The sequence below is a fragment of the Tenrec ecaudatus genome, chromosome 5 (genome assembly GCF_050624435.1).
Source record: "Tenrec ecaudatus isolate mTenEca1 chromosome 5, mTenEca1.hap1, whole genome shotgun sequence".
NCBI lineage: Eukaryota > Metazoa > Chordata > Mammalia > Afrosoricida > Tenrecidae > Tenrec > Tenrec ecaudatus.
The window spans coordinates 47,283,895-47,305,667 of NC_134534.1; the positions used below are offsets into that span (position 1 = coordinate 47,283,895).

General features: G+C 39.8%; 1 protein-coding gene across 2 annotated transcripts in view; it reads right to left on the reverse strand.

Annotated features, from left to right (window-relative positions):
• Positions 1 to 21,773, reverse strand: part of LRRC69 (leucine rich repeat containing 69) — a 110,599-nt gene that overhangs the window by 57,801 nt on the left and 31,025 nt on the right. Inside the window, exon 5 of one of the 2 annotated variants that reach the window (XM_075550613.1) lies at positions 19,757 to 19,828. The exons of the other annotated variant lie outside the window; for it this stretch is intronic. Within the exon in view, the coding sequence (XP_075406728.1) occupies positions 19,757 to 19,828 (72 nt within the window). The remainder of the gene's footprint in view (positions 1 to 19,756; positions 19,829 to 21,773) is intronic. 2 annotated transcript variants of the gene reach the window in all.

The following is a 21,773-nucleotide window of genomic DNA, read 5'->3' on the forward strand; positions in this document are numbered from 1 at the left end:
TGTTCTTGCTTTACAGTGTTTCTTTGATCCAGGAACATAAATTATAAGTCCGCTCTTGTCATCAGTTTTAAAAACTTAACCATACCAAATATTGATTCAATTTCCAGCAAACAGGTCTCCTCAGATAATCATAGCATTTTCGCCCTTGTTATTATTCTTCCATGCCTTCCTCCTCAAATCACTATGCCAAAATCCTCATCAGGTTGTCCCAGGAGCCTCGTGCCAGGCAAGGGCTGATGGCGAGAAAAGAAAAACCCAAACCCAACCAATGCACTGCCATAGAGTTGATTCCGACTCACAGGGACCCAGTGGGACTAGGAAGAGCTGCCTCGTGGTGTTTCTGAGATTGTAACTCCTGATGAGAGTAGAAAGCCTCATTTGTCTTCCACAGAGTGGCTGGTGGTTTCAAACCACGGGCCTGGTGGTTAGCAGTCTAATGCACAACTCACTAGGCTGCCAGGGCTCATCCCAAAAAAGAAAGCAAGGAGCACAAAGTAGTAACTACACCTTCTGGAATAACTTATTTAAGATCCTGCCAGCATGACATTCTTGTGCCACTGTCATTGTGTGTGGGGTAAGGGAGCAGGTCTGTGCTTATGGTCACGGGCAAGGATAGGAATTCAGACTAACAATACATAAAGCCAGTAGTCCTTGAGTCGATTCCAACTCATGCCACCTAAGGTGTGTAAGAATAATGCCGGTTTCCACAGTTTTCATTGGCTGGATTTTTGAAAACAGATTCCCAGACCTTTATTTCAAGGTATGCCTGGGTAGACTCAGACCTTCCATCTTTTTTTTTATTAAAAGATCATTTTATTGGGTGTGCCTACAGCTCTTATAACAATCCATACATCAATAGTATCAAACCTATCTGTATATATGCTGCCATCATTATTTTCTTTTTCTTTTTTTTTAAACATTTTATTAGGGGCTCATACAACTCTTATCACAATCCATACATATACATACATCAATTGTATAAAGCACATCTATACATTCTTTGCCCTAATCATTTTCAAAGCATTTGCTCTCCACTTAAACCCTTTGCATCAGGTCCTCTTTTTTCCCCCCTCCCTCTCCGCTCCCTACTTCCTCCTGAGCCCTTGGTAATTTATAGATTATTATTTTGTCATATCTTGCCCTATCCGGAGTCTCCCTTCACCCCCTTCTCTGTTGTCTGTCTCCCAGGGAGGAGGTCACATGTAGATCCTTGTAATCGGTTCCCCCTTTCCAACCTACTCACCCTCTACTCTCCCAGTATCGCCCCTCACACCCTTGGTCCTGAAGGTATCGTCCACCCTGGATTCCCTGTGCCTCCAGCTCCTATATGCACCAGTGTACATCCTCTGCTCTATCCAGACTTGCAAGGAAAATTCGGATCATGGTAGTGAGGGGATGGGGGGTGGAGAGGAAGCATTTAGGAACTAGAGGAAAGCTGTATTCTTCATCGGTGCTACGTCGCACCCTGACTGACTCATCATACCTTCCATCTTTTAGTTAGCAGCGGAGCATACTAACTGTCCACACACATTCAGGGACCACAGCATAATTTGTAGAGCATTTGCTTTTTTTCTGATCATTTATATTTTTAGTTCAGTTAATCCTCATAGCAGCCAGTACAGTTTTAATTATAATTCATATATATGTAATGTGTGTATATATAGGAAATAAAGTTCAGGGGCTTCAGAAAACATGCCTATCATTACACAACTAGTTGTAAGAGAGAAATTCACATACAATCTTTGGCTTAAATAAAGCTTCCCCTGATGAAAATAACACAGAGGGTGCTCTTCATTCTTCATTAAGACCAAAAACAGATATCACTACTGGGATTTCGACTTATCAAATTTCCCCTGGAAAGCTAGTTTGTACATCCACCCAGAAAAACCCGCTTTCTTCTGTGTCTAACAGCAAAGATCTTTTGCAATGCTCTGTTATTCTGCTGGAATTAACCACATAGTTTTCAAAGAATGTCAGCTGCCGAAGAACATTTCAAAGAATGTAAGTAACTTTTACTTATGGTCTCTTGACATATTTCTGTTCAGCAGGCATCTGTGACCTACCTATTCCAAACCCTCACTAAGCACCCAGAGTAAATTACAGATTGAAGAGGCCCCCACCATGCACCTTGCCATCTCTTACTGTTGTACCACTAATCATCACTCTTACTCTAGAACATTGTCTTTCCAGAATTTCTTAAGGCTCCAACAAGAACTAGGACTATTTGCTGGACCTAATTTCACAACACCTCTGACACAGAAGTGATTTTTATTGCCATTGATATGTTCTTACTCATTCATTCACTACCATCAAGTCAATGCCAACTCACAGTGACTATAAAGGACAGAGTAGAACTGGCCTGGTAAGTTTCTGAGACTGTAACTCTTTATGAAAGTAGAAAACTTAGACGTTCTCCCATGGAATGGCTGGTGGCTTTGAACTGCTGATCTTGCAATTAGCAGCCCAGTGCTGACCAATATATCACCACGTTTCTAGAGTGTGTCAATTAGTTAGAACCGTGTCCATCTGTATTGGCATTAGGTACTGCGTCTATTTGTCCAATCTATCTTCTCCACAAGCTTCAGTCTGGTCTTCCACATCTGCACACTCAGATAAAAACAAGGAAAATGCTAACAGTTATAAAATAACAGGAAGTTTGTTATAAACAATTTGATCTGCACCTCATAAGAATCCTAGAAATAATGAGAAAAGTGATTACATTTAAAAAGAATCACAGCTACAAAAAGAAATATCATGCAGCTATGATAAGAGATTTCGCTTAGAGTGGACTTGGAAGATGGAGAGAAACCAAGTTCTCTAAAGGACCTGTTTGCTCCCTCACAGTGTTTGTGGCTTGTGGGCATTAGGTCAAGAGTAGGACAGACAATGGATATATTATAGACATTCAATCATGCCATTCAAAAATATATACTGTTCATTTAAGATTCGTTTAAAATTATGTATTCATAATATAGAAATAAATACACAGTCAGCTGTCTAGTTCTTGTGGCACCTTCCATTCTACTAGGGATAGAAGGAAGGAAAATGGATAATGATTGTGTGTGTGTGTGTGTATAATAGCAAATAGAAAATAATTTAATAAAATTATGAAAAGGGAGCTACTTCGATTGGATATTCAAGAAGCCTTTTCTGGAATGTGGAACATCTGACAGGGAAAGATGGAGCTTTCTATTCCCATAAAGAGTTCCAACCTTGGAAGCCCATAGGAGCAGCTCAACTCTGTCCTACAGGCTTGCCTCGGACAACATTGCCTGCATAGCAGTGGGCATGGTTTTCAATATCTTTACTGAGATCTTTATAAAAGACCTAAGCAAGGGGTGACCAGAGGAAAACTTATTCCTCCCCTCTGTTAGTCTGGGTACTTTAGAGAAACACATCCACATAAACTCATGTATAAGAGAGAGTTTTATATAAAGGTTAAGTGCACATCAAGAAAACATCCCAACCCAGTGCTGCCCAAGCCCACAAGTCCAACATTAATCCACTAACCTATATGTCCAACACCAATCCACAAAGTCCTCCATCTCACAAAACAGACAGACACAATGATGCTGTCTGCAGGAGGAAAGCCGAGTCAGTGAATATGTAAGCATCTCAGCGCTGGCAAGGGTCTCCACACGGCTGCTCCAGCACCCAGGGCTGCATCGGAGCAGGTTCATATGGCTTGTCCTCACGGAAGTCCTGAAGGAAATGAGTCCCACCTGCTAAAGCAGGGAAGTGGCCAAGGCAGCTTCAGCCTGGCCAGATCATCAGAAAGCAAGAGACCCGAGAACTAGAAAGGCGAGGCTCACCGAGCCATTTATCCCTTCGGCCTTCAATTAACCCCACATGTGTTTATCGGCCAGGTTGGCACAATAAACTAACTCACCCCCAAAGGCCAGAAATAAAGAGACTATCACTTCACATAATCATAGAGTGTAAGCCAGTGTCTGTACATCAGGAAGATAATGATTTAAGTGGGTAAAAATTACATTTTTCTTCTCCAACCTCTGATACCTGACTGATAACAGGTGAATGTTTATCATTCTTGAAGAAGGCGATAATGGTATCAGCCAATATTGTGAACACTTGGTTTGCAGAAGGCTATGGATGACAGCAGAAGCCCCCAATCCACTGGCCGGGTCCCCACGTGAATCCGGCTTCCAGTAATGCCTCTGACCGTAGTGGAGGGATGTGAACAGCCTTGTTATCAGACAGAGATTGTAAAGTCCATGACGGCAGATGTAGTTAGGTTAAGATGAAATACCTCAGCAATTTGATTTCCCCTTTGATTCATTTTTAAATTGTTTCAGTTTGAAAAAAGGACAAAAGGGAAAGGGGAATACATGTGAATTAAACTTCAAGTGATTCCTCTCTGACCACACACCAGTGAGAGGAATAGCTTTGCTCTCATGCAGAGTGCACTGGAAAGTGGGTTATTACAGGTGCAGTTAGGTTAAAGTTTAACACCTTATCATTTGATCTTCGTTTTGATCCATTTTAAATTTGGTCTAGTTTTTAATATTTTCTGTTGAGGTTATCTGCTTTATTGTGTTGCTGTTGTTAATATGTGTTTGGTTTAATGTTTTTCTGTGTATGAAATCCAGGTCAGGTAAACCTACAGACACAGGAACTAAATTAATGGTTTACTGAGAGTACAGCAAGGGAGTTTCATGAGAAATGGAGGGCTAATAATGATAAATACAAGAACAAAAAAATGTTCTAAAATGGATTGTGGTGATGGGTGTACAAGTCTTCTTGATTGATTAAACTATTATGTGTTATGTGAATTATTTGTGGATAAAACTGTTAGAAAAAGGATTAAAACACTTCCTAAAGTAATGAAAGGCATTATTTCAGAAAACCATAAATTCAAGAAAAGATAAATAAAACAAGTTTATACCTAGACATGTCAAAATTCAAAAAGTCAAAGAGAAAAAAAAATCTTAAATACTGTCAGCGAAATAGAAACACATTACCTGAAAAGTAAAAACAGTTCTAATGACAGCAGAACACACAATATAAACATTGGAAGATAAAAGATAGTGGAATTACATTTTGAAAGTGTTGAAATATAAAATTACCAATGTACCGCTCTAGATTCAGTAAAAAATAAAAAAGCAAAGCAAACAAACAAAAACTTTCTAAGAACGATGCTAAATAAAGACCATTTAAATTAAACTCAAGGACAATGAATCACCAACAGATTCACTCTAAAGGAAAACTTAAGAATGATTTTGAACTGGAACCAAATATATTATCCCAAATTGAGAGCCAGAATAAATGAATAGCAATAAAAATAGTAAACAACCAGATGAATATTGTGTAAAGCTGCTTAAAATACAAATATATATATTCTATGCAACCCAAATGTCCTTCCTGAATGGCGAGGTGTAAGCAGGCTCTATTGCTATTATTGGGATTAGGTGCTGTCGAGTGGAGTCTCCCTCATTGCAACAGGAGACACAACTGGTAGGCACAAGAGAAGGAACCCCGGCCCAGTCCTTTGTCACCCTACAAGAACTGTTGTTGGAGTCTCTTGATGCGGCCACGTTAACAACCCATCTTGTTGAAGGTCTTCTTGTAACCGGACCCTTTCATTTACCAAGCAAAATGTCTTCCTCTCAGCGACGGGACACAAAAGCCCACCGACCTCGATTCTTGGGCGTGTTCTTGCTATACTAGGTGCTATTGATGTACTGTCGAGTCAGTTCCAACTCATAGTCACCCTGTACACATAGTCACCCTGCGCCACTTTCACAATTATGTTTGAGCTCATAATACATGCATGTAATATCAATGATATTGGTTGATAATTTCCGCTTTTGGTTGGATCATTAGTGTTTGGAATGGGCACAAATATGAATATCTTCCGTATAGATTCTAATGGCCCTAAATTGTGTGCACTATTCTAGAATAGAGTATAAGCATGAATCACTGTTATAATTTTAAAAATCAAGGAATTCTTTTTAAGCTTTAGGGTAACCAACTAAAATGATATAAATAGAAAAAACACTATAAATTTTCAAAAGATATTTAAATATCTATTTATTACATCTGAACACCAAAATAAAGAGAAAAAAAAGGAATATAAAAAGTGAAATAAGTAAGAAATACCTAAAGCTTTTAGCTTCTACCCCAATTACATCAGCAATTACATTAAATTTAGATGAATTTAATGCTGCAATTAAAAGACAAAGACAATGGATTTTTTAATCAACAATCCTATACATTTATAAGAACTATATGTAAGTCATAAAACATAGAGAGATCAAAAGTAAGGGATGGAAATGGATATATCATACAAACAGTAAACAGAATGAAGCTTCTATAACCAGATTCATACCAGAAACATTAACCTTTAAAGAAAAAGCATTATTAGCATGAATTCAGAATTCCTGAACATGAGGTCAAGACATCACAGTTATAGCATGCTCACTACTGGTTCTCACGCACTATGTAATATAGATATAGTTTACAAAAATTAAGGTCAGGAAGCAGAGAGGAATAAATAGAAAATCCCTTAATTCAGTATTGACATTTTGGGCCAGATAATGCTTAGTACGGGCAACTTGCTGTGCTCTGTATGATGTTCTGTGGCATCTTTGGCCTCTACCCACTAGGTACCAGTAGTGTCACCAACACTTCGTGTGACAACTAAAAACCTACCAGATGTCCATGGGGGGTTAGGGAAGCAAATTCTCCCAGGTTGAAAACCTCTGCCTTAGATCCAATTTTAAAGAGCAATTTTCACAAATCAGCTTTGGCTGGTTTTGTCTGTTTTTTTCAGGTAGAATTTATCAGCCATTTTTGCCTAGGTAAGGTCTGTATTCATCCATCCATCCATCCATCCATCCATCCAGGCAGCTAATATTTCTTGGAGAGCTCCCCTTGTGCCTGCTGGTGGGAACATACTAATGAGAAGGGATTTTTAAAATCTCTGCCTTCAACAAGCTTAAACTGGGAGCAAGTGGGGATGCTGGAGGATTTGCTCTCTGATGGAAATGAATGCATGGCTGCATAGGCCGCACAGAGTTAGAGAACCAGATTTTGCTCAAAGCCTCGCTTTAAAATCTTCCTTATCAGGTCTGTCTGAATAGGACAGGCTGGATGAACTATCTGGAGGAAAAACAACGGGATCAACAGTTTCGGGGGGACTTGGAGTGGGGGAGGGGGAGGGGAAGAAGGAAGTGGTGTTAACAAACACAGGGACAAGGGAACAACATGGGACCCAAAATGGTAGTGAGGGGGGGGGAGTGGCAGGCCTGGTGGGGAATGATCAAGGGTAAGGTTGCGTAGAGAAGAGGTATAGCTGTAGCCCAGGGGGGGACGGAGCATGGTAGTGGAGCAGGAGGAAAGTCAAGGGAGATGGAGGAAGGAGCTGGGAGTCAAGGGGCATTTATGGAGGTCTAGACAAAGACATGTACATGCAAATATATATATATATGAGGATGGGGAAATAGATCTATGTGTCTATATTTATAGGTTTAGTATTAAGGTGACAGAAGGACCTTGGGCCTCTACTCAAGCACTCCTTCAATGCATGAATACTTTCTTTGATTAAATTGGCACTCTATGATGCTCACTCTCCCGACATAACTGCTGAAGCCAAAGCGGGTGAACAATTAAATGTGGTGAGGAAAGCTGATGGTGCCCGGCTATCAAAAGAGATAGTGACTGGGGTCTTAAAGGCTTGAAGACAAACAAGCGGCCATCTAGCTCAGAAGCAACAAAGCCCACATGGAAGAACACACCAAGCTGTGTGATTGTGTGGTTCCAAAGGGATCAGTTATCAGGCATCAAAGAACAAAAAAATCATGTCATTGGCTGCACACCTCCATAATACAATCGCCGAAGACAAACGGGTGCATAAGCAAATGTGGCGAAGAAAGCTGATGGTGCCCAGCTATCGAAAGAGAGATAGTGTCTGGGGTCTTAAAGGCTTGAAGGTGAACAAGCGGCCATTTAACTCAGAAGCAATAAAGCCCACATGGATGAAGCACACCAGCCTGTGCGATCACAAGGTGCCAAAGGGACCAGGTATAAGGCATCATGCAAAAAAAAAAAAGAATATATATATATATATATATACATATATATATACATATATATATATATACACACCATAGTGAATGAAGGGGGAAGTGCAGAGTGGAGACCCAGGGCCCAAGTGTCGGCCACTGGAGATCCTCTCATAGAGGGGTTTAGGAGAGGAGATGGGTCAGTCAGGGTGCGATGTAGTACCAATGAAGAACACAGCTTTCCCCCAGATCCTGGATGCTTCCTCCCCCCAACTACCATGATCCGAATTCTACCTTGCAGGACAGGATAGGGCAGAGGTTGTACACTGGTGCATATGGGAGCTGGAGGCACAGGGAATCCAGGGTGGACGATACCTTCAGGACCAAGGGTGTGAGGGGCGATGCTGGGAGAGTGGAGGGTGAGTGGGTTGAAAAGGGGGAATTGATTACAAGGATCCACATGTGACCTCCTCCCTGGGAGATGGACGGCAGAGAAGGGGGTGAAGGGAGACTCCAGATAGGGCAAGATATGACAAAATAACAATCTGTGGTTTATCAAGGACTCATGAGGGAGGGGGAAGTGGGGAGGGAGGGGGAAAAAGGGGGACCTGATGCAGAGGGCTTAAGTGGAGAGCAAATGCTTTGAAAATGATTAGGGCAAGGAATGTACAGATATGCTTTATACAATTAATGTATGTATATGAATGGATTGTGATGAGAGTTGTATGAGCCCCTAATAAAATGTTTTTTAAAATCTTCCTTATTATTTTAACTATGCTTACTCCCTGAAAAACACTGGCTCTGATTTTGTGATCGTTTAAACTCTCCGATTATCACAGTACAAAAAAGGCAACAGCTCTGAGTAGCTGACTTAATAAGCAAATAACCCAATCTTTCCTACCTCTTCCCACATGAGGAGCACATTGTTATTTAAAGATTGGGATATTTGTTTCAAAGGCATCTTCTAGGTCTTCCCAATCACATTATTTAGCTAGTTGGCTATAATAATAAAATATCTCGGGGTAAATAGTAAATAGACAAACACAGTTCAACAACACTCCTCACATGTGGAACAGGTGTGTTGCAGTACTTCAATTTCCATGCATCTAGACCCAGCCTGTCTTTCATCCTGATGAGAGAGCTCAAGGTAAAAAGTCAGAACTCAGATTATTTAATGCAACTAAGGAAAAAGTTATACCTCATCACTTAATTGTGCCCCCGATTATTGAACCAGAGTTTTAACAAAACCATGATTGCATCCAGAGTATATTGTATTTTCCCTGTGCTTTTTATTTTTTAAAATAAATTTTATCTCATGAAATTTTAGAATTAGAATGGTGAAAGATTCAGTAACATATAACTGAACACTCTCCTCCTTACCCACCCCACCCCCATAAAAGGAACAGCAGAAAACATGATCTCAGTCTCATAAAACTAGTGACAGGCTAGGCATTTAGTCAAGTTTTGGAACTCACTAATTCTATATTACCTAAGTTTACATCACTTACATAAAACCACAGAGCCCACAAGGGGTTTCCATTAGAAAAACATTGGCTTGTGTCCTATTTTTGCAAAGGTCATTGAATGTTGTCTCAAATGTATGTCTTCTAATAAACTTAGCCACTAAAGGCAGCATTGAGAACCAAAGAAAAATACACGACTTTTAAAATTAAGGCCAATTTTTGGAGAGCTCCAAGTTGGGTTCTCCTTTATAGTTTAGAGAGATGGAAAATATCGTATAGATCTTGGGAGAAGAACCAAGTAGAGCCCTACTTTTACTACTCAAGGAAAGGCAGAAAAACAAAGGAGATGAGGGAGACAACCAGACTTTCTCGTCGTTATTTGGGTGAATGGATGCTTTAATCCAAATTACTGGATTGTGGTGACAAGTGAGCATGTCCTTGGCTTTATGGAACTATAAAAATGATAACATTTTAAACATTTTAAAATTTTTAGGCTATTTTCTAACTGCCTTGCAAAAGAGTATCAAACATTCTGATACAAGGTTTGCTATAAACCAGACAACCCAACTTCTTTCCCCAGAGCTCCTTTCGCACACTTGTGTTGGACTTCCTAGACCATGTAAGGACATTTTTACAATGTACACATTGAAATTAAGCAATAATTCCTCAAGTGTTCAAATCAGTTTTACAGAAATGGTTCTTAATCCAAAATTTAATGGTTCCCTATTGAATACATATGGGTGCGTGTGTATTTTTATGCAATTTCTCATCCATGGAAATCATTGGAGGCAAGTGAACACATTTGAAAATGTTGTCCTTCAAAAATATATATCTTTCTTCAAGATAATGAGAAGACACTGGGATGCTGTGTCAAAATTGTACACTATGAATTTGACGACAACCCGGACAGAATGACAGCAAGCTAGGGTCTGTACACGGCTAGATGTCAAGTACGTTTCTAACGTCAAAGACACGGCAGCAAAATATGCTTAAGCTGCCATGTATTACAATAAATCATCATTGCCTCTGAATACAGAAGTCACTAAAACAGAAAACAGCAAAAGAAAGGGTATCAGGATAAATAGAAGGCAACAACTTGAGTAAAGGGTCAAAGAAAAGGGAGTTCAATAACACAGGGTCCTGTTTTCATAAACGAGGTAACCCAAGAGACAAAGAAAGGAACAGACAGAAATAATTCAGAGGAAATTTCAGGGAGATAATTTGTTGGTTCTGCTTTTTGCTTGAGCAAGACAGACCAGAAAATGCAAATGAGTCCACAGAGGGACATAACTTGGATTGGCTATGACAGTCAAGAAGATTCAGGAGGTTCCTAGCAAATACCATGTTTCCTTTGTGCTCACGTGGGCCCTGCTGAGCAATCCCTGATGATCGACAGACTCAAGCACGTCTTCTGATGACTTTGAACACCTACACAGATCTCTCTACACTGGGATAGACTTTTAAATAAAATAACACTTAATATCTGTATGTCCAATCGCTAATCATTGTTAGTTGCAGAAAGCTGGCTCCTAGTGACCTTCTGTGAAACAGAATAAAACATTTTCCCGTCATGTGCCACCCTCACTATGGTTGGTATATTTGAGCCAGATTTTGAAACCGAGCACTGTTGAGTTTATAAACACTGGTGGTGGTGTTGGGTAAGCATTGGACTGAAAGCTGAAAGATAGGGTTCAAATCCACCGGCCATCTGGATTTACAGTCTCAGGAGGCCTGTATAAGGTCATTGCAACCCAATCAACTGAGTGAGTTTTCTTTAGGTTGGGTGGTCGCGTGGGTTAGGCATGAGGCTGCTCATGGTAAGGTCAGGGGTTCAACAAAACTAGATGAGGCCGTCTCCTCCTGTAAAATTGGGGGTCTTGGAATCACTGGGTAGCAGGTCCTACTCTGCTCCATAGGATCACATGTTACTAATCTCTCCACATGGCAAAGGTGGGTGGGGGGGTAGGTTGGGAAGAGAGTGAATTAAGTTTTGTGACCCAGGTCACACAATTGGTGGGTTTTTCAGTAGGTGATTTGAATTTGGTGGGGGGGGGGAGGGCATGGTGAGGCGAGACCAGCTACAAAGCTCTTTGCTGTACAAATTATTGGGGTATCTGGGCACATCACTTGTCCGGTGCTTGTTTGTTTTCTCCTATATTTCTCATACTGTAAAAAAGCAGAAATGCTTTCATCATTCTCAAGTTTAAATTATGATAACTCTTAAGAATCTCTGAACAAAAAAAGAGGGGCATGGATGAGATGGCACAAGTGCAACCAACTCTTCTCACTGACGTCGGGTCCAAGCTGACTCCTAGTGACCCGCTGTGGTTGTCCCAGACGGGAACGGTTGGCAGGAATAGAAAGTCCAGTCTTTCTCCCAAGGAGTTGCTGTTGGTTCTGAACTGCCCACTGTGTAGATCACAGCCCAATGCACAGCCAACCACTAGATCACCAGGACTCCGTACCCTCCATAAATAAAGTTCCTCCTGGCACCACCATTACATGAGGCTACTGCCTTGTCTATCCGGGACTTCTTATGAAAACACTGTGTGCCTACAAACCTTAGGGAGATTCAAATATTTAGGATTTGTAACTCTGACACAGAATCTGTTGCGGGAGTCTACAGATCTGGGTGAGTGAGTTTGAAACCGAAAGACATGAGGGACTGTGGAAAGCAGGGCCTTGGCTATGATGCACACCTGCATGCTCTTACTTGTGTCCTTGGAAATGTTTTAGCACACCACTTCAAAACTGTAACCAGCCTGTGTAGATGGGGAATTTTGAAAACAAAACTCAGATACAGCTACAAATAATACAGGGACCATGTGGCCTTCACCAACTTTCTCTGAAATAAAATTCTGAAAGAAAAAAAAAAACCCTCTCTTGTTTAGAGTGGCTGTCTAAACACTGGAGGAAGCTTTTAGAAAACAGGCTTAAGGCATTAGAGCAGTCAACTGTGCATTTCAGGTTCATATATAACTTGACTGAACTCAAGCAAACCTGTAGGCTGTCCCGGCACAACTATTGCACGCTCCCAGTTTCTCTGTGAAATGTTTTCTAGAGTACATAAGAACGCTTTTGTTCCAGGAATGTTCATTGTGTATCCTTCTTGTCATCGAGGACACGAACTCTCAGTGAGATAAAGCAATGTCTCATGTATCTGTGTAGCCTCGCAGTGACTCCCTCTGCCTATCACTTCCAGAAGCAGAGAAGGTATTTCTTCATCATGAATTTATCTCCAAGGCCATCGGATAAGGTGGGAGAAGTCATGGACTCTGAGATAAAGTCCAAGTTCTGTCCCTGGCCTGACACTTCAGACCAGCGCTCCACACATGTGAGCCCCAGACGTCCGGCATCAGCTTCACCTAGGACCGGAATAGAAACGTGGATTCGTGCACTCCCCACACTCTCGTCTCAGAAATTCTGGGTCTCGGATTCCACAGTCTGGGTTCTCACAATCGCTCCATGTGATTCTCATGCACAGCCAACTGTGAGAACAATTGCTTTAGGCAAGTCGCTTCTCTCGAGCCTTGATATCCTCAACTCCCAAGAGGAATGATGTCTTCTTTAAAGGGCTATTTAAGATCAAACCAATTGCACAGAATACAACATTGCTTTGCGAAATTGGAAATCCTTAGATAATTGCTAAGCTGTGCTTTGGAAAGATAACTTATAATGCCATATCTCGGTTTGTGACATAATCATAACAGTTCAGGCTGTTTGGTGTACTGCTACTAAAGGATTCTGGTCCAGACTGCTACAGTCTCCAATGTTTTATTTGTGATATCTTGTTATACATTTCACATGAAAGACAAACCTCATTACAGCCCCCTGGTGGTGTTCATTAAAATGTTCTCTCACTTTTGTCAACTCTTTCTTCAAATGAATGCACTTTGAAAAAATAAGTGGGTTCCTGAGGGAAAGAGGAACCAAAGGAAAAAGAGCTTTGTTTAAAAGATGTTTTAAAATAATTATTGTGTCAAGGAACTAAACGATTCATAATTTATTTCTCTCCCTGTTTTAAGGACCGAGCTACAATTGCTTCAGACACTGAGTCTGATACAGTTTCTTTCAAAAACTATAGGAAAACACTGGTAGTCCCTCCTTTCCCCTCATCTCACTGTGGTTTCTTAGCCAAAGCTCTTCTGTAGCGAACACCAAATCCAATAATAAACTCACTGCCATCAAATCAATTCTGACTGACATGGGTCCTACAGGACAGAACTACTTAGACTTTCTGAGACTGTGGATCTCTCTTCAGGAACAGAAAGTCTCGTCTTTCTCCCATGGGGAAGCTGGTGGGTTTGAACTGCCCACCTTTGCTGTTAGCAGCCAGTGTTTAGCCTACTGTAACAGCAGGTTTCACAAATACAAGACGGAGAAATTTTTTTAAAGTATTTCCACAAAAGCATAGAAACCTTTAGTAAATAAAAATATCAAAATGTGAAGCTAGTTTCTCAATCTATTCTCCATCTACGTCTATACTTCTGAAGGAAGTGTTTCCATCTCTCTAACCCAAGTCCTGAAGAATCCTACACTCCTGGATTTTCCCTAAGATCAGCGTCGTACAGGGAATGGGGTAAGGCTTCCACAGGAGTTCTCATAGGACAACTCTCACGACCAATACAGAAGGAGCAGGTGTGCGATCATGATGGAAAACAAAAAATGTATCCGTGTAACTTTCCTAGACCCTTTTCTCATCCATTCGAATAAAACTTTTTCCTAATAAGCCCCTGTGATTATCCCGTGTACTTGGAAAACAGTACATCAAGATGATCCCCTTTGAGCCCCAAAAGCAGTCACCACAGTCTTCCAAGCTGACTTCCATTGAACTGGCCCAGCAGGGTCCCTCTGTTTTGATTGGACCCTAATAAGACTAACACAAGTGTATCACTTGTGTGTAGCCATCCACTGATCATAGAGACCTGCTTAAACACACTTGATTTAGTATAATCTCAACTACGTATGCACTGAACCCTACTACAAATGCTGGTTGACGTACCTTCACTGATTTTCCCACCATCAAAATCATGAGGGACACTGGCCACGTTCCCCTTTTCATCACTGAAAGGTAACAATGAAAGCGCCGCCTCCCAGCTCGCTTCCTTCTCTTGCTCAGCTAATGAAAGCCGGTTTCTCTGCAGTTTTACATTTTCAATATCTACATTTATCCTTTTCTTGCCATCTCTCCCGGCTCATTTCAATTTGGACAGCTCTCTTCAAACATTTCTAAGTTTCTTCAAAATGCGCTTTCTTTTTAAAATGATTTTATTGGGGGCTCTTACAGCTCGTATCACAATCCATCCAAAGATCCACTGTGCAAAGCAAATTTGTATATAAGTTGCCATCATCATGTTCAAAACATTTTCTTTCTACTTGAGCCCTTGGTATCAGCTCATTTTTCCTCCCTTCCACCACTCCCCGCCTTGAACCCTTGATAATTTTTTTTTCATGTCTTACACCAACCGCTGTCTCCCTTCACCCACTTTTCTGTTGCCTGTCCCCCTGGGAGGGAGTTCTATGTTGATCATTGTGATCAGTTGCCCCTTTTCCCCCCTCACCTTCCCCTTCCCCTCCTGGTGTCACCGCTACACTCAGTTTCTATAAGGGATGGTCCACCTTCTCTTACTTAGATCCTCAGTGCTCCTCGAGGTCGGGAATTCCTCAAATCTTTAAGCTCAGTACTTAGGAGAGAGGATGGCACAGAGAAGCTACCCAAACAGTTTACTGACTTGCATTGTCATATAGCTTTGCATTAAAGAGCAATATTTATTATGCAGAGATACACTGTAGCTCCTTGTCTAAAAATGACCTGCACTTTGAGAACAGTTGGCAGTGTTTACAGGCACTGTCCATTGTCCATCACAGGGATTTTTTAGAAATGTTTAATGCTCTAACTCTCACTCACTGCCATCGCCTTGCTGCCGACTCATGGTGCCCCTATAGCACAGGTTAGAAATGCTCCTGTGAATTTCTGAGACTGTGACTCTTTACAAGACGAGAAAGCCTCTTCTTTCTCCCATGGAGCGACTGGTGGTTTTGAACTGCTGACTTTCAGATCACAGCCCAGCACATATCCACTACCCCACCAGGGCTCCTAATCTTCCAAAGAGAGATTTAAATAAAAGCTATCTTACTTGAGATCATGATATTCTTTACTACTTTTTATTGAAAACGCCAAACAAAATATAAACATGCAATAAAAAGTAAGTAGATGAAGGAAAGGCAATACATTCAGTCATTTTAAGTGACATCTGTGAAGAATATTTGTTTAATAAATAATATTCAGCATGTAAAGTTAAGAGAAAAACAAGGTATATACTTCTATGTATAAAACACTTTCAATTTTATTGTTTTCAAAACACACATATAAATATGCTTAAAGAAAAAACATAGGCAATGTTTATACCTGGGTGATAAAAGCACCTTACATTTCACTTTGTTTGGCGTTTTCAATAAAAAGCAGTAAAGAATATCATGATCTCAAGTAAGATAGCTTTTATTATTTTCTAGGTTTGCTTCAATGAGTAAATTAACTTCTATAATCAAAACAATGCCATTTATAACATAATATATGAAGACAAGACGGCTAGATGGGTAAAAGTTCAAAAGGCATAACCTGGTTCCTAAAGTTACTGTTCTATGCCCAGTTTGGTGAACAGGGGCTGGGGTCCTGTTATCCAAGATACAACGACTAGTCCCTACATTTCTGGAGTAAAAGAGAGTGAATGAAACCAAAGACTTGAGGAAAAACTTAGTTCACACAAACCACAGTTTCTTCTGAGCTAATAGCAGAACTAGATGGTGCTTGGCTACCCTGCCAACCATTTTAACCAGGGACACAATGGAAGGCCGGTTAAAAATGAGATAAAACGCAGAACGAAACTCAAATTTACAAAAATAATAAAATAAAAGCCAAACTCGCCGGACTGATAGAGAGTAATAGCATTCCCAATATTGTCACCATAAAAGACCCTTTTAAAGGACAGTGTAAGACATGAGATAACAACAGTTGATCAAGGACTCACAAGGGTATGAGTTGGGGAGGGAGGGAGGGGGAAGAGGAGCTGATACCAAGGGCTCAGTAGAAAGAAGATGTTTCGGACAGGTTGATGGCAACCTGTACAAGTTGATGGCAATATGTACAAGTGTGGCAATATGTACAAGTGATGGCAATATGTACAAGTGTGATTGATACAATTGAATGACAGATCCTCATAAGATTTGTAAGAGCCCCCCCCTATAAAATGATTAATTAAAATTACAAAAAGAAAGAAAGAAAGATTCAGGAGCCCTGGTGATAACAGTGTTTACACGCTGGGCTACAAAAAAAAAAAAAAAAAAAAGCAACCGTTTTACCTAAAACTGAAACTAGTTCCAAGATCTACTTTCAGCCAAACAATAGATTGGATTATAACATAAACAATATCACGGTGCATCCCTTAAACAATGAGCTGTTTGAGAGCAAACCAGTCAGCACAGAAGGGAAGACAGGGAAGGAAAGGGAAACAATGGAAACAAGAACAAGGGAAAGGGACAGCAGAACAGACTGGAGAGCGTGCTGACAAAGGGGGGGGGAGGGGATGATGCCACGTCTAGAAGACGTGGGGAGAACTTTACTGGCAACCTAACTCTTCATGCAAATCCTCACCTAAAAATAAAGGGATAAAATAGTATGCAACTAAAGATTATCTTAAATCTTAACTTCTTAACTGCTCAGCCAAGACGCACTGGACCTTTTGCAAGCTATTAAAATGGAAGCGAGGGCGGGGGTGAGGGTGGGAGGGTGGGTCGGCATGTCTCAGAAATTGAACACCAAATTATTTGATCTGAGAAGTTGAGAATATAATAGAATTGTACAGTGATAGATCAAACTGATCAACCATAGGGTCTTTTATTCTCTCTACTGATTGTATTGTATCATTGTATTACATTGTGTTATTGATTGTATCATATCATTGTACTGGTGACACTCTTGCCTGCATGAATGATAAATCCTCTTAAAAACTCTTATTGGGAAAATAAATTAATGAAGAAAATGAAATCCACTCACGTATAAAGTTAACCAAAATGTTTTAACAAATATGTTTAAAGGCACTTTTGAATAGAGGTAACTTTTAGTCAGGACTTCAGTGTTACTTGAAAGTCCAAGTGGAAAGCATGAAAGTTATGTATTTTTTTAATTGAAAACTTAAATCAAGGAAAGAAAATTTATATAAAGACAAAAGCAATATTCCCATTGACAAGATCTGACTACATGATAATAAGAACTGAATGCTTTTCTAAAGCTACTCCTTCATTTTGTACTCATCACAACACTTTGCTTAATTACATAACATAAAAATCTCTTCTGATTCACCACATTATGAAAAGTATAATTATCCTATCATCTTGTTGCAAATCTCCACCATTTTAATGAACATTATTGTACCTAAAAATTCCTGGTATCAGTTTAGTTATAAATATTCAACTTATGTGAACAACAATATACTGCTGTGAAATAACCATATTTTACTAATAACACATCATGTAGTAAATTATAAAATGGCAACACACCCTTAAATAAATACCTATTTAAAGAAAAGTCAAAAGAATACCCATGAGACAATAAAATAAGTCAATTCAAGATACTGCCGTATAATATCATTTAAAATCTCTGAATGAAGAGTGCACTTCTGGATAATGGATGCAGGGAGTTACATTTACTCTTTCCTTTGTGTTTTGAATCTTTGAATTTTTCATAAAATGTTTTAAAAATATGTACTTTATGAAACTAAGACTTCCTATTAAAAAATTAAGAGAACAAACAAAGTCAGTAAATGAAAGAAAACCAGAATTTTAACTTCATGTGCTTAAAATGCCAAAGTCCATGTCCTTCATTTCTAAGTTATTTTTCTTCCTAAAAATCATGGCCTCATTGGTTGATTTTAAAGTTCACATAATTACTTTGAAACTTACTTTATTATTGATCATCAGAGCATGACAGAGAGCCAAGCCTTTTTCCTTCTAACGTTCATCATGTGTCCCAACCATCAAATATGCAAAACAAATTAATTTACACCAGTTAGACAAAGCTAGGATGAGGTCACAGGATATCCTGTTTCAGAGTGGGTCCTACAGACTTTTGAAATAAGTCCTGTAGAGGCACAGTACTTCAGATCCTGTCAAACCCATTTAAATTCATGGGACCTGAAAAATAATGTTTTATCAAAATTTCAAAAACATAACCATTGTGTAGAAGACACGCTTGGTTAATAGTGTTGCTTGGGTTGGTGTTAAATGTACTTAAAGAGCATTATGAAGGTTTATTCATTTAATAACAAGTTTATTTTTTAGTTGAACTTCAACATACTGCGGTTTTCAGAGTTAAAAGGAATATTTCTTCTCTTTGAAACCTTGCAGTTTCGTGTCAAGATGAAGGAAGAAAGAAATTGATACAATGACCTCATGACAGAAGTGGTATCGCTGGGAGACCTCTGTGGAGGTCAGGGAAGTAGTCACAGACAAAAAAAGTAGAATTAAGGTTTCTAATACCCTCTTGCAGCACCTAGCGGGGCAATAGTTGTACTCAATTGTTACTAGATTTTGAAAATATACTCATTTTTCATACTTGAACCATTTATTAATGAAAACTTTTATTCTAGTGAATCAAAAGACCTGAAACCTTCATTTAATCATCATAAGCCAGAAAAAAGTAATGTATCAGCAAGTATTTATTATCTTCTGAAATGATGGACTTAAATCCAGGTGTGAACTTGCATGTACAAGAAAATTGTCTTGTTTATCCCCAAAGTTCAAAGTTGATGAAACTGACTGCTTCTCAGTTATTTGAAATTTAAAACAAAATAAAAGTTTATTTCCAAATTGGAAAAAAGGTGTATTTCTCATTGTTTATGACTTTAAAACAACTAACAGAAGTGTTAGCTTTGGATTCATTACAAGTGATAGAAATTCATGCTCTGGAAAGTATTAGTATTTTTTTAATCTAAAGTGACCCAAAACAGTGGGTAATAAAAGAATATTTAATCATAACTGCTATACTAAAGTATTTGTGATAGCAATCAGCTTTCAGTTAGTTCAAACTAGTTCAGCAGGCACCCAGTACAACAATGTGGACAAGCACGTTTTGAAGGTCCAGAGCAAAGCAACATTTTCGAGTGATTTGCATAATTTGAGGTTTGAGCTAGAAGTTTTACTAGTTGCCCATATTTCTCCTATTCCCAACATCAGACGCACAGTTATTTTTTTAATTACAGTAGAAAATTTACTTACTTGGGGTGGAAAAATCTGAACAATATTTCCAGCTATGTCTAGGATTCTTAAGTTTGCAAGACCACAAATTCCCTATGTCAGAAAACAAAAGAGATTTTTTTTAAAGTCTAACACTTAGAATCATGTATCTTTTAAGCTGAAACTTCCAGGAGATGACCATCTTTTCAATTACCGGCTTATCCTCAGCACAACTTTCCCAAAGAGACTGCTTTGCCCCCAACTGTGAGGTGCTTTGGGTTCCACCTTTGCTCTGGCCCCTCCTCTACAGTCGCATGCCAGGATGGCAGAGAGTGACACTGCTTTGGGGTCTAAATCCCACCTCTGACATGAAGTTGTTAATCGATGAAAGAAGTTACTACTAGGAAAGTCATGAACACTCAATGGACATGAAAACAGATAAGGAAATGAGGAAGAAGGATTGAGAAGGAGAAAACTGAGCTAACATTAGGAAGTCGTCTCTATAATACATTCTACCGGCTTTTATTATTCATTTAGCTCATGCTTAGCACTATGCTAACAAACCCTTTCTTCATAAAGTAATAAAATACAATAAACCTGTTACTGCCTCTGTGTGTGCCCAGTGTGACTGTGAACTGCCACAATTACCACAAAACCACGTGGTCGTTACAGTGCATCTCAGTTTTGCCATCTCTACCAGCCAGTAAAGGCTGAATAGAATTTTTCTTTTAGAACAACAAAAACTTTTTTTTAAATTAAAGACTATAGGTATGATTTACTGCCTAGTCCCAAGCACTTTTACAAATATTTCTGAAATGTTTCTCTTGTTTTGACCACCCCATCTCTCACTGGACAGAGAATATGGCTTTGTAGTCATGGCTCTCACATTCTATCACAGCTGGGTCTCTGGAAGCAGGTGCTGAGATAGAAACTGGGTGCTCGATGCTAATAAAAATGCAGTATTAGGCAGGGGGGTTGCGGGTAGGGAGTGGAAGCTTGGTGCAAGTTCAATAGAGTGGAAAACCTGGATCAGGTATTGACCATCCAAATTGTCTCTCATTAGAGAGAAATGGTCAATCATTTACATCGATAGCTTCATCAGTCACAAGATACGGAATGCCAGAGGGAATATGTGACCCTGGGCAAGGTGGTGGGCAATTTACAGCTGAAGCAGACCCTAAAAGAGCCAGCAACTTGCAACTTTCCCTACAACTGGGCCGTCAGTCCTTCGACAGGATTTGGCATCAACACATGTGGTCTATCATTGACTCTCCCTAACATTATGTTAGCTACAGGGACTTTCAGATTCCACACACTCATTTCTCACACTCTCCAAATCCCACTTTGCAAGGTTTTCATCCTACTGCTTCCGCTGCCGCTGCTCTGTCTTTCTCCTGGGCTGTGAGCGCAGCCGCAGTTGTTGCTAAGTCACTGGCTTTCTTTTCAGATTTTTCTTCTGTCCATTTGCCACCATAAATAGGGGAGGGACATGGGACAAATGTTAAGGGAAAGACAAAGGCAATGAAGGATGAAGGATGAGGTGTTATGGAGAAAACAGGGTGGCTGTAATTTAGAAGCGCGGATAATGTCCAGAAAGAAGTGAAATTTCAGCTGAGGTTCTTTGAGATCTTAGAAACAGATGTCTTCGGTAAAGATCAAGCGGCTGTAGGTGTTTCAGGTGGGTCTAACGGAAGCCTCAAAGTGCTCAATCACAAGTGAGCGAGTGATGTGAAGTGAGGTGTCAGAGCATGGAGATTCCTTAAGGAATGTAATTATATGTTAATTAGTCAGGATTCTTCAGGTGACAAGTGAAAAGAAAGTCAACCCAAGTGAACAAGTAGATAAATTGATAAGTAGATAAACTTTTAAAGCATGCCAAAATTCTGTATGGCTTGTTCTAAGTGTTCGATAGATTAATTATTTTATGATGGGGTCCAGAAAGAGTGGTTTCTACAAAGGAATGGCCAGAAAGAGACAGCAGCTGTCGGCTGACATTTTTCGGATTTGGTAATCTTAGGATAACAAATCCATTTAGTTCCATTCACACTCCAACAATGCC